General features: G+C 43.9%; 1 protein-coding gene across 1 annotated transcript; it reads right to left on the bottom strand.

Moving 5' to 3' along the window:
- Positions 1 to 1,549: 1,549 nt before the first annotated feature.
- On the bottom strand, positions 1,550 to 9,943 carry LOC134517046 (coagulation factor X-like). Its single transcript, XM_063338103.1, has 5 exons — positions 9,791 to 9,943; positions 7,087 to 7,218; positions 4,664 to 4,839; positions 3,839 to 3,959; positions 1,550 to 2,782 (listed from the first exon to the last, which is right to left on the bottom strand). Exons 1-5 carry the CDS (start codon positions 9,864 to 9,866, stop codon positions 2,235 to 2,237), a joined length of 1,053 nt encoding a protein of 350 aa, XP_063194173.1. The 5' UTR covers positions 9,867 to 9,943; the 3' UTR covers positions 1,550 to 2,234.
- Between the last annotated feature and the right edge of the window lie 4,165 nt (positions 9,944 to 14,108).

Raw genomic sequence — 14,108 nt, 5'->3', positions numbered from 1 at the left:
AGCCAGCGCCTGAGAGCTTCCACTCACAGCCCAGACAGACGTAACTGGGTGCTGGATGTGGCTCCTGCCATAAACCTGACTCCCAAGCCACGGGAGACATGGACTCTGTGGACTTGTGCAGCTGCCACACTGCTTCATTGCATTTGGAAGTCAACTTCTGCATTTATGTCAGGGAAAAAAATAATCCATCCGTATTGAAAAATGATGGTAAAAAAGCTTATTCAAGTTTCAAAGTAAGTCTTCCAGGATGGCTTGAGTTAAAACTCTATCTTCTCTATGACAACTCAAATAGCATTTAGGCAGAGCACAGATGATGATGATGTGTGCCTTGGTATGTGTCTCCAGTGAGAATCGCAATTCTCTGTGCAATTAAGCGGCTGGGATAAGTGTCCCTGCAGACGGAATTCGTTCTTATCTGGTACTGAACATCTGAGTAGGTTGACGATGGTGTTTCATGCCTGGCAATGCAAACCGGGAGATGAGGAAGGAGAAGCTCAGATGACTGATTCCTCTGAATGTACGTTGAGCTAAAGACGGCGATCAAAGCCTGTTGAAGGTTTCTGTGCCTTTTGTAATCAGTTATGAATAAACTAGGAGTGCTGCAGAGCCGGGACAAGCGGTAATGCAGGGCTGCGTAGGAGGAGAGATGGATGGCAATGAGGGGATGGGTCAGCAAGTGCAAGCCCCGTGCAATGGCCTCCCCATAGTCCCCGGGACATGTCTGCGCATGGCCCACGGTTCCATATATCAGGTTTGGCTCTCTCAATATATAGTTTAGGGCTGAACTATAATCAGAGGTTGCAACCGAGGTTCTTGTATGGGAAGTCAAGCAAGGGTAAATCCTTTGGAGCAGTGATGTCAGGGGGTTGCATATGCAGCCATCAGGGGCTGAACTTCTTTCTGTGGCTTGAATGCCACGACCTGTGATGTGCTATTGCTCCAGCGTTGAGTTCATTTAGCAGTCATGAAGTTCAGGAGATGTGTCAGAGAAAAATGGGGGGAAATAATACAAATGGAACGGACTCCAGCATGATTTTTCTGATTTTTTTTTGTAGGGGAACAGGACAGTGGTCATCGCAGGACAAATTTAACCACCTTGTTCCTTTCAAACTGATCAGCACAATCCATGTTAAAAATTACACCGAAATGGTGACTTTAACACTTGCAAACCACATATTGTGAAGCCAGGGAATGAGAAAAATATTGCACATTTTATACCACAATATCATTTGTAACATCCTTCTTTTCCCTCTCTTCCAAAATGTGTACCGACACACTTTTTAAAGTACATCACAGAATACTTAATTTTTCTGTAGACACTCAAAGACCTTAATATCTAGTTCACCATTTTTATGTACCACTGAGCTGGCTGAAAAAACAAGTCTTTTTTTCCTTCTGGATTGGAATAAGGCAGACAGAGGGTGTCAGGTTCATCTGATTAGACAGCCAGGCTTTTCTTAGTCTTGAAAGATTATTTATCCTTGTAGATACAAAAACTCTTCAGTTGTGAATAATTTAAATAATGCTTTATATAAATGACGACATACGACAATATTGTAATTTGTAGGGTATGCAACACGTTCACTTTATTATAGCCAAAATCATGACATCAAAAACACTGGTGAAGAAAATAACAGAATACCAGTGATTTTGGTAACGATAAGCAAGCCTTTACAATTCAATGAACTTAATCTAAGAAGTCATTTGATTCAGTGACATGCACAGTTTATTAGACTTGTATAGATACATGGGTGGGTTTTGCATTTTCTAGCTTTTTCTGTGTACATGTATATAAATCTAGAAAACTAGGTAGCTTTTCCAGAGGCTTTTAAAATGCTGTCCTACTCTGGTACTGTCTTACTAGTCTGGTTTGTTTCTATAACGCAGGCACTGCCACAGAAATGTTGAGTTAGTTCCAACTTTCCTTGCAAAGGCAGGGGTCTTACCAGCACAGGCAAAGCCTCCAATAGACAAATTTAGATTATCACAGCAAGAGCAGAAGGTGTTCCTAAACCATTTGAAGAAGTTTCGTTATTGTCCAAAACCAGTAAGCTCTGTTTGAAGTCCAACCCCACCTTCTGAAAACCAGGCATTAGCTCATGAAGCAATAGATGGGTTCTCTTAAGGGAAGCACAAACTATTAGAACTTTAGCAAGCATGATAAAAGGAGGAAAATATTAGTTAGGGATCAGGTCTGATCGCTAAGACAATTGGGTTTATTAAATGTCAAACTGTTAAGAGTTTTCTGCCAAAACACTTCTTATCCAGGGTAGGAACTTTGACAAGTTGGTGTAAACTCCATATTTCCCTTGCCTTCCACACCCTTCTCCCCAGCTGATGATACCAGTAACAAAATAAGTGCCATTGTACTGAGTTACGTGGGGGCCTCCTCCATCTCCTTGGCAGACATCTTTTCCATCTTTGTCATATCCAGCGCAGAACATGTTTTCTGTGACCGGGTTATAAAGGGCAAGTTTGCAAGTGTCCCTGTCCACATAAGGGATTTGAAGCACTTTCATTCTTTTGACTGTCTCCGCACGTTCAAACCTCCTTCCAAAGCCACTGACAATTCCAAATGTTTGGTTCATCAGGACGTTGTTAGCGAAGTCTTCTTCTGGAAGGCATGCTGGGACAACATCCTCAGAAAATGTGATAGGTTCTTCTAATTTGAGAAGGGCTATATCGTTGTTGTAAGTTTCTGCATCAAATTCAGCATGTGCAATTATTTTTTCCACTCTGTGCATTGCTCTGCTTGGCTCTTCATTGTCTTTGTCCACCATCCCTGTGTCAGATTATTAAAGTAGTTGTTAATAAGACAATACCAACAAGTCTAAACTGCATCTCAATAAAAGAAGGGTCCAAAGTTCCTTGCACTTTGTGTAGGCATTGTACTGTACAAATAAAATAGACCAGTCCTGTATCTTGATGCTGTAGCCTTTTATACCCATTTTGGAGGGGGTTTGGAGGGCTGCCAAAATGCCAAGCAAGGAGAAAAGCAGAACTTCGCTGTCAGAATAATGCTCTCAATGAAAGCTTTGGGCTTCATTACAATATTCCCAATCGCACTCTTACAATATACAACCAAAAGCCTCAACACAGAAGAGGAGGATCTCGCCCCTGTCATGTAGAGAGCAACACAGCCAAACAGACTTAAACAGGAAATAGATATTAATTGTCTTTTAAAACTTCAACATTCTGCATACAAAAATTTATGAGTTTATATATTTAGTCTTTCTCAATTTGTATGAAGTCTCTTTGGGAATTAAACGGTCAGACAATTGGAGCTTAGGCAAGCAATTTTTGCTTTACTGTTGTAGGCTGATTACAATTTCTGTGACTCAGAACACAATTTTTCAGTGCCTAGAACTTGTGATAAACTACTTTGTCATAAACGACAGTAATAAATAATAAATTTCAGGTTTCAGGTATCGAACAGTCCCAGACTAGTATCCACATACTGTCAAAACAGTTATGGCTAACATCTGAATGAGGCACCTGCAATTCTTCAAGGTTTGGCCAACACAGGAAATTGCACAAAGGTGTAATGCTAGACCAATTTAACTACATCAGCTCAACCTTACTTGCCTGCATACCTTCCCAGTTTATACTTGGCTTCTGTCGTATACAACCTACACTAGGCCAAGCCAAGCTTAAAGAAACTGTTCAGTCAACAAAGGTGAACATGTATTTCACTGTTAGTCAAGGGACAAGATGAGGCAGTGAGAAATAACAAGAAGGCAGGAAAAACTCTGGCAGAGTTCAGTGTCTTGCACAGGGAGACTAGAACACAGGTCAGTTTCTTATTTTTGTAGTAAAGGGCAAAATGAGAAGAACTTACCAACAAGAACCCATAAATCTTTATACTGGTTAACGCAATGAGCTCCAGAAAGTATAAAATACTCATTCAGAATTGTCCCCCCACAAAACCATTCACCATACTCATCTCCTAGTAGAACAGCCTGCAAAGACAGAGAAGAAAGATAAAGCACAAAAACATATGTACAGAGAAATCCTGAGCAGCTAGCTGAGATTCAAGCGGCTTTTCTTAAAGTAGGCATTTTCGTATGTATTTTCTGTCAAAGGCAGCCTTCATTCAGAGGCAGTGAGAGTTACACTGAGGTGTAGCCACCACAGCGGGAAACTTGTCAAGACAGACCTTCTTCCTGTCTCAAAGCAGAGTTTGTGCATTCAGTTTTTTTACCAACACTTTTCGGTTGCTATTTTTTTTAAGAAATTTAGACGATATTGTAATAGCACTGTTCCTACTTGGGTCTTTTGTTTCACTTTAGTCTTGGCTACAACAGGAACTCAGGCTATTCTTCTGATGCCACAACCCGAGTAACAGGGTGGCTGGCAAGGAAGGGGCAAGGTGGCTCACCCAGCTCTACGTCCCGTATCTGCAACCCTAATCATTCCTGGCCTCCCCCTTTCAGCTTTTGGTTGATGCTGAAATGAAGGCAAAATGTCATTCATGGTAGGAGACCTGTGGAGAAACGCAGGACTCAGGAAAGTGGAACTAGCACCCTAAATGTCAACACCAGGGAAGTTTGTCTCAAATCAAGGTCCCCTTGTCAAGTGGGGATGAGTATGATGAAGAGTGAATGGCTGCCGGTCCTGGTGAGCGGGATCAGGTGTTGAACATCTCAGGACGAGGGTGTCTTACCTGCCATGGGCATACACTGGGTAAACTGCCAGCCTCCCCGGTGACCTCTGAATGGCTGCTCGGGGCCTCAGTGGTTCCCTCATCTTCAGGATGAGCATCTGGACTCGCTGTGGTTCCTGTGACTTTCTCTCGACTGGATTCCTGATTTTTCTGAAGCTTACCACACGGGAACTTGACTGCAAAGACAAAACCAAAATGCTAATACTTGATGTCTGGATGGTACTGGGATTTTGAGGCACGTGTTGCATGCTGAGAGCAAGAGGTTTCTGTGCATAAGGATCTGGACCTGTTGGAACGGATCCAGAGGACGGTCACAAAGATGATCAGAGGGCTGGAGCACCTCTCCTATGAAGACAGGCTGAGAGAGTTGGGATTGTTCAGCCTGGAAAAGAGAAGGCTCCGGGGAGACCTTACAGCAGCCTGCCAGTACATAAAGGGGGCCTACAGAAAAGATGGGGAGGGACTCTTTATCAGGGAGTGGAGCGATAGGACAAGGGGTAACGGTTTTAAACTGAAAGAGGGGAGATTTAGATTACATTAGGAAGATTAGATATTAGGAAGAAATTCTTTCCTGTGAGGGTGGTGAGACACTGGAACAGGTTGCCCAGGGAAGCTGTGGATGCCCCATCCCTGGAAGTGTTCAAGGCCAGGCTGGATGGGGCTTTGAGCAGCCTGGTCTAGTGGGAGGTGTCCCTGCCCATGGCAGGGGGTTGGAACTAGATCATCTTTATGGTCCCTTCCAACCCAAACCATTCTGTGATTCCATGATTCCATAACAGGCTCAGCTGCTGTTACCAGCCTTCACTGTAGCTCAGAGCTACATTTCTTGCCAATTTAAGCCAATATATAGGATGTGGAGGACCATGGTCTTCCATCTCTGTGGGGGATGGTGCCTGTGCTGTCCCTGAGGCCCTGAGCCAAGTGACATGCAAGGGACAGTAACCTCCAGCAGAGCAGAAGGGCAGACAGTTGCTGTTGAAAACAATTTCTGTCACTGAAGTGCCATTCAACAGAATTTGTCTGACAGAACCCTTGGTATAAGGGACAGTTTCATGGTCAGAAAAGTAAATCTAGCTTCCAGTGCCCCTTGTGTTGTTCGGCGTCACAAGAAATTAATCAAACCTGCTGTAACATGTGTCTTGCAGCCAAAAGCAGCCTTTAGAGACAGCTGCCTATAGTGAAGGAAAATGGTTTGCAGGGAAACAGGTCACTTTAAGGGAATCAACTCTTCATGAAAATGAGAGAAAACTTGCCTAGCAGTTCAAGAAAAACTCCTTGAGAGTAGCATTTTGCAATCTACTTAGGTATGCAGGTATCCCCATCAGGGATGGATCTGCTAGATTTTTTCACAACATTAAAAAAACTTTGCGAATGCAAAAGGACCAGAGTTGTTGAAAAATGAAAATAATTTTCTCCACTTCTAAAACTTCCCCCTTTTGAGCAAGTGGGCAAATGGTTCAGCATTTTCAAAGTATTTAAAAGTTAAACATCTTCCATTATTGTCATCACTATTTTCATATACCTGCTGGTATTAAATTATTTGTAATTGTGAAACTGAGCCAAGTAGTCTATGTTACGAACTATAAACTCATGACAGCAATTTAGGATTAAATTACAAAGGACATTATAATAAATATCCTCTGACAGTCAGAAGAATAGGCTAATAATTGTTAATATTCACTTTGAATGAAGGTAAAACTGATGGATTTAAATTCAATGTCAGTGGTTATTAATGTATTTGGGTTACTATATGTTAACTGCAGAAAACCTGTTTATAAAAGAAATTAGAAAGGCAGGTTGTATTCCTTTAAAAAGGTGATATTTGAGGGGAAACAAGTGAGATGATATAAATGCAATCACATTATGCCATTACTGCTGAAATTATGAGTCCTTGTGAACTCTACATGGTAAAGGGAGAAGTTTCTTGGGTTCCTACTGGTTTGGATCTGTAGCTGTCCTACACAAGCTGGAGGCCTTGAAAACAGACAACGGTTCTCACCAATAAGAAATCTAACCCGGTCCTTTTTAACAAAATCTCCTGAAGCATGAGATCTGTTTCAACCAGTGAGAGAAATCAGAGCCCCAGTGTAACCACCGGTTTCCCATATGGCTTTGTACCTGCTGGAACATAGGTTTTGCAGTCTGCTCCGAGCATGCACCCACTTACACAGAACACTTCCATGCATTATTTTTGCCACTGCACATCACTCACAGTTGCACAATTTGATGTTACTTAAATTATGACCTTTGGCTAAGATCTTATTAACTTTGTTGGCAACACCTCAAGCAAGTGATGCGAAAGGCATGACCGGTTAACCTGATTCCTTCTGCTACAATGGCGCTGCAACACACCAGCACTTCCTAAATGGGGTGAAGATGTGATGTGCGTCCCATAGAAGGACACTGTAAGTGTGGCTTCATACCTACAGGAATGCAGGTTTTGTTGTCATTGCCCAGGGCATAGCCGGCAGCACAGGAACATACAACTCGGTCATCTTCAGCTTTGCAGAACTGCTCACAGTTCCCGTTGTTGACTTTGCACGCATTTGGCACGACTGCAAAGCAGACAAATTTATAGGCAGGTTACAAATTCATGGTCCTTTAATAAAAGCACAAGCAGCTCATAAAACCTCTCTTGCAAGCATTAGTCAACCTCCCCACCATTTGGGGAAATTCTGTACAATTCCTGCCAAAGCCCATAGCATTAACAATTGCAACTACCATTATTTAGAAAACGGCAAGTTGTCAACATTAGGTAGGCCACTACTATTTTACATCGTATCCTGTGTTTCCCAGCGATGACTGACAACTCTTTGAGGTCAAAGGAAGAGATAATCCATACTCACCAGTACAGCCATTGTTCTAAGGCAAAGATGAACACGGGCATGGGTAAGAGGCTAAAACTAGCAACAGCCAAAGTATCGGTAATAAATGAAGTACTGGGCTTTTGGTAGACCCTTGCAATATTCCTTTTCCATCTGTATATGGCTCATACTACTCACCTAAACTCAGTCCCCGGCACTGCAAGATCACAGGCAGAATGGGAGAGCTCTTCCTGCCACTAACAGTGTGAGAGCAAGGAGAAGTAAACAGCTGCAGTTTAACCTGTTCCTACAGGTTCACGATGAGATTCCACAGCTCACCCACGCAGCCTAATCTGCTCCTTAACTAGTCTTATAATGTCTAAAAAGTGTTTCCTAATATTGAACCTGAGTGTCCCTCAGTGTGGTGTGATGCCATTACTTCTAGTCCTAGCTGTTCGTCCTCATGAAAATGGAGATTTCTTGGTTTTATTATGTTTTATAAATTTCCAGATTTCCTTGGTTGTGTATTGTGGGACTGAGGGTGAAATTTTGTTTTTGTTTTTACTGAATTGCCTTCTATTTCTGTTGGACAACTGTTCCAGTTTCACAAGGTTGTCTTGAACTCTCATCCCAATTTATGCTAGTCCTTCCAGTCTGGAATGAGCTATAAATTCAGTGAGTAAACACTTTCTTCCATCTTACATGTTCATGTGGAAAATACCAAGTACCCAAGGTCCTGTGTGGAGCCCTGCACTCCGTATAATCTTTCAATCAATTAGCACAGTTTCTCCATCAGATGTTCACCAAACTTACAGTAGTTTCATCCAGGCCATGTTTCTCTTTCTGTTACAATAAAAGCATTATATAAAATGATGTTAGAAGCCTCCCTGAACGGAGAGACCTGACATGTACTGCGTCTTTTGCAGCCACCCACCCTGTTACCCTGTCCTTGGAGGAGATTGATGTGATTTGTTCCTAACTAGTGCAACTCAGCAGTTTCTTTTCTCCTTGTTGGACACAAATAATCTGGTACCTTAAGAAATAAAGATTTTCTTGTCCATTGGGAACGGACTAACATTCTTCTTGGTCTCTCTTCCAATATCTATATACTTAGATCAGCTCTTGATTTTCACATCGTGTTTATCTTACTCTATTTATTCCTTAGCTTTTCTGGTTTTATGCCAGGATGTTTGCAATTCTTTTATACAGATCTAGATTTTTCTATACTTCCTTCTGGAGGGTTGGGTCATGAAGGCGCTCATGATTTTAATTAATCCTCCTGTCCTTCCCTGACCTTGGCATAGTTTGGACACATGCCTTAAACACTTTGTGGGTTTGTGGTTTTTTTTAGAAGCAGCCAGATCTTTCTTTTAAAAGATACATTAATTTTATTCTCTTGTTTTTCTTTACTTCCTTCATGAGCTCTGTCATTTTACAGAGCTCTTTTTTTTACAGCTCTTTTTACAGCTACTTTTATTAAACTGATCTTTTGTCTTTGTATTGTCAGCCACCTCTAGTCTATTGATTAAAATCAAAATTAGACGAGTGCACTCAAAACTGCTTTCTACATGCTTGTATGGGAAAATTTCCCTTGAAACATCCTGAAGACTCTCAGGGCACCTTCCGTCCCACTAAGTACCTTTTCCACCTCATCTCTGGGATGTCAAAATCTCCCTCTTACTTCCAGCTCTTGTAATGTTGGTGACTCAGATGTTTGCTCAGCTGTGTCCAACCAGTCCTCTGTAATCACCAAATGACTTTTACAGCAAAAGTAAACAAGAAAGCATGTCTGCAGTATGATTCACACACTTTACTCTGTAGAGAAGCATCTCAGGCTCCAACCTCAAAGACAGGCGGGACGCTTCCTCGAGTGGAGATGTGATGTTTGTGTTGGAGAGTTAGACAAGCACAGTGGGCGATGGTGTGGGGTTCTCGTTCCCCTCTGCACTGTTAGACCTTGTGGAGGTCATTTTGTCACCCAATAGCTTATGAATGGATAGTAAGGATTATTTAATTATCACATCTCTTGAGGGCATGAAGAATAGCACATTGTGCTGCCAGTTTGAAAGCCCTGCGTATTGACATATTAACTCAGTATTTTACACTGACACAATTATTTCAGTCCAAAATGTTATTCCCTTAGTGATTCAGCCCTGGATATTATTGCACTGCAGCAGACAAATTGGAGCAAGGTGGGTGAGAGAGAAAAGCTACCAGGTTTTCACTCATGTCGCCCCAGTCCACAAAGCACAAATAATGGCAAATAATTACCTGTGCGGTTTAGGCAAAGCAGCACAAAGCCAAGTTAAAGCAAGGGTTCTACCTGTCTGCACCATCTGAAGGAAAAGGAGGACAAGAGGAAGAAGCCACATTGTCCCGCGATGACCTGCCATTGCCATCCTCCGAGCTCACTGTGTGTCTCCCATCGGTTTCTCTGCAGGGCTCTGGGGCAGCTGATAAATGAGAAACACTACAGTGCAAAGGTCATTAACGCATGAGAAAACAAAACCTCTAAGAGCAAAGCCTGGGCTCAACGTCACCGTGGGACAACATTAGAGCAGAAAAAAGCCACTGTGCTGCAGCAGTGCCACCCTGATAGCTTGTGGGTGCCTTGTGTCGGCAAAGCCCCTCTCTCCTGCATGGGGAGCGCAGAGATGGGTTTGCCACCGAGGCTGACACCTGTGCATTTCAGACTCCTCAGGAAGAGGGGAGTCCATAAACCAGGCCAGGTTCTGCCTCAGCAGAATAACATGTGGTCACATGGTTGAACTTCGTTACGCCTCCTTCATGGAAAAGATTGTCAAGCATTGGAATAGGCTGCCCAGGGAAGTGGTTGAGTCACCATATCATGATATACCATGAGGTGTTTAAAAGACGTGTAGATGTAGTGCTGAGTGACATGGTTTAGTGGTGGACTTGGCAGTGCTAGGTTTAGAGTTGGACTCAATAATCTTAAAAGTCTTTTCCAACCTAAATGATTCTATGCTGCCAAAACTCAGATACCAGGCTGCCACTCGGTGATTTCCTCTGCAGCACCATGGTCTATGGCTGTTCCCTTTCCCCCTGTCTGGTGTGGGTGGCTCTACATCTTCAGAAAATACAGATGAAGCCTCCCTAAAAGAGCTTTACTAGCCAGGCAGCAAGGAGCTAGAGTAAATGATCTGGCTGTTGCTCATGCTCCAAGGAAGGCAGAACAACCAGACCTTTGTGCCTCCTTAAGGTTGGACAGAAGCAGGAAAGGGGCTCAGAAGTGAGAAGTAGCTCAGGGCACTAACTCTGCAGAGCTCAGTAAGCATTTTGCAAAGATGTTGCCTCCCAGCTCTGGTAGTGCCTTAGGAAGCAAGCGTAAGCATGGAGCTAATCAGAACAAGAAAAAACAAGAGGGAAAATTCAGGCTTGTTTCTGGGTTAGGCCTATAAGGTATTGCACAAGGTTTTGGCCCCTTTTATTTCAAACCACTGTAGTTTGAAGTGCCTTAAGAAGGGTGAAATTGATGGTCATGCTCACAGGTGAAGCCTTTGAATCCAGTGGAGGTGGTGAGTAGGTAACCTCTACAGATGCTGGATGGGACCTCTGGGACACGCAGAATCCAGTCTTTGTCACAAGTGCCAGATCAGACCATACTTTCACAAATTCATCAATTTCCACCTTATTCTGGATGGATTTTTTTTTTTTCCTTTTTGGCTCACACCACTCCATGGGGACAGCTGTTGGCAGGGCCTTGTGGTCTGTGCATATAGAAGACAATCCTGTCAGGTGAGTCACCTGTGTCAGGGAGCAATGAAGAGGAAGGAAAACCTTGCTTGGTATTACTGTGCTACCACAGGTCACAACTGCACGACTGTAACAGTGACCCTTTGCTTGTGTTGCTCACCTGGAAGCACAGAAAACAGGGTCTGGAAAGACCTCCAGGATCACCCAGCCCAGCTCACTGAGCCAACAAGGGATCAAGTTTACCTCTGCTATTCTTGGCATGTTGGCCAAGGCTCCAGCGAAGGCTCCTTCTGTGAAATTGGTTCCAGTTGGACACCGCACCTGCAAAAGTGTGTTCTCCTGCCGTACTGTAGTACACCATAACGAAGGCCAGCTTGTCCACCTTCGTTCCATAGGGCTGCCCCCATATGCTGCACTCCTGACAGCCACTTACCTCTCTTGCTCTGAAAGACTACCAACATTGGAGACTTCACTGCCCCCAGACAAAAATCTATTGGAGGGCTTTCCTAGTCACAGCCTTAGAAGGTTTTCCCTGAGATCTCCCTGAACCTTTCTTGCTGCAGCTGAGATGTTTTATCTTCATCACAGCCATGAAGATCTGATTAGTACCCACATCTCTGCAGCAGCCTTTTGCACACATGAAGGCTATTGCTATGCTTCTCCTCAGGCCTTCTCTATTTTAGTCTCAAGAACCCTCACTTTTTCAAAGCCCAGTGCCTCACACACAGTCTCTTGCCCAGACACATCATCTTGGACTAGGCCTGGGCAATGTCCTACCTTTTCTACTCCTCATATTAGTTCTTTCCAAAGCCTCAAAGTGATTGCACTCTAATTACCATTCTTCCTTTCTTCTTGTTCTTCTCAGGACTGGCTTTTCTTTGAAGGCTGAGGAAACCTGAGCACTAGGGGGTAGTTTAGAGCTTCTCCTTCCACCATCCTTGGTAAATGTCAGCTCTTGCCTAAACCAGCAGGGCTTGCTTATCAAGAGGAGTTCTGGTATTTTAAAACCCACCAGTTTACACAGCAGCAGTGTGCTGTACCTCTTGCCTGGATTTTACAATATGTTCAAATTTTGTTGTGTGAAATTACCCCAAAACGATTAGGGTACAAAAAAAAGGGTGTTTAAATTCGTTCTTTTCTTGCAGGCCCTAGAGTTGGTTGTGGGCTTTGGTAGGAGGCCAAGATGCAAGCAGATGTTTCACTCATGTCCTCTCAGCATGGCAGGGACACTTACTGAATGAGCAACAAATATAAAGCCCTTGAGCCTCAGGCACTATAGGTGCCATGGTGCAGGATGAAAAGCTCTCTAGGGACCAGTTTCATTTGTGAAAGACATACTCTGATTGCAAAGCACAAGGACAAAGTCTCTCATACTCTGCAAAGTAATGACGCTTCTCTTCTAAACACAGTCGTGTTGCATGCAAACATGGACTTTTATCACCCTCTTGCATGTTTGTCTGTTAAACCAACTCTGTGCCTGCTTTCAAGGTGCTCTCAAGGTCCTTGGCTTGACAAGGCCGAATATACACAGCAGCTAGTAAAACCCAGCTACTGCCGCCATTGCCAGAGGGAAGTCCTCCCCTCAGCCACCTCAACACCTTCTACAGTCCAATCTGAGTTTCACTTCAGCCCTCAGGCTTCACTGAAGCAGAAGAATGCCCTTTGCACAAGCACATAAATAGGATTTGGGTAGCACCAAGGCCTGAGGTTGTCCCTTTGGAGAAGGGTGTTCCAGCCTGATGGAGCACAGGGCAGGCTACCAGTGGGACGAGGGATTAGAACAGGAATCCAGAGGACAGAAGTAGTCAGGGAATAAACATTGCTGAGCAAAAACTGAAGTAGGCCCACTGAGGGTTTATACAGGTGGGGACCATCAAGCTGGGGTAACGGACCTGCAGTCCTTCCTGCCTGCATTTACTGCTGACTGCAGCAATACCTCGCTGCTCTCCAGAGCTGTTATTTCTAGTTTTTCAACCTGGTTTGCTCACAGCACCTGCTACACAAAACTAGCCAGTACCAGCTCAAACCCTAAGAGATAATTAGCAGGCGTCTGGTGAAGTTCCGTGCACCTCAGACAACAGGGGAGCATAACAGATTGGAGGAGCCTTGGAAAGGCCATCAAGAAGGTTAGGAGCCTACAGCACATGATGTACAATAAAAAGCGGCGGGGTCTGGGTTTGTTCAGCCAGGGAGAGCTGGGGGATCTAACTGCAGTCTTCCACTGCGTCAATGGGGATTACAGTGAAGACAGGGCCAACCAGTCTATAAAGAAGATGAGGCAGCAGTGTCGTGGTTTTGGCCGGATTGGCCAATCAGAACGACAGATGGCTCTTCCCCACCTCTCTCCGCAGAGAGGAGAGGAAGAGATAAGGAGATTTACCAGTTTAGAAAAAGAACTAAACTACTTTAATGAAAATAATAATAAATAAGGAAATAAGAAATAATAATAATTTTTTTTTTTTTAAAGTACACAATATCTACAAAACCGTATCCAACTCCCAGGATGACGATGGCGTCACCAGCAGGCACAGGAAAAGTCCCAGACTGGAGTCAGTGACGGACAGGAGCTGAATTACAGAACTAGAGTCAGGAATGCTCGGATCGGGATCAAAGGCAGACGAACAGACAGGGTCCTCCTCAGACGTCGGCCATTGAAGAAAGAGAGCGAGCCAGAGCAGCCTTGTCCCTTTGATCCCTCAGCTTTTATACTGGGCGTGATGCAGATGGGATGGAATACCCTGCTGGTCAGTTTTGGGTCACCTGTCCCATCCGCTCCTCCCTGCAGGTGGGACCCCTCGACGCTTCTCCGCTTCCGACCCTCTAACGGGGCAAACAGCGACGTTAGCTGACCTTGGCTGTTATAGCAGTAGGCGTAAGCAAGGGCCTGTGTGCATACCGTTCCTTGGTATAATCAGGTCTTATCACTC

Source organism: Chroicocephalus ridibundus, chromosome 1 (genome assembly GCF_963924245.1).
Source record: "Chroicocephalus ridibundus chromosome 1, bChrRid1.1, whole genome shotgun sequence".
In the NCBI taxonomy this organism is placed as follows: Eukaryota; Metazoa; Chordata; class Aves; order Charadriiformes; family Laridae; genus Chroicocephalus; species Chroicocephalus ridibundus.
The sequence above is the reverse complement of the archived record's forward strand: the minus strand, read 5'-3'. Positions and strand labels throughout refer to the sequence as shown.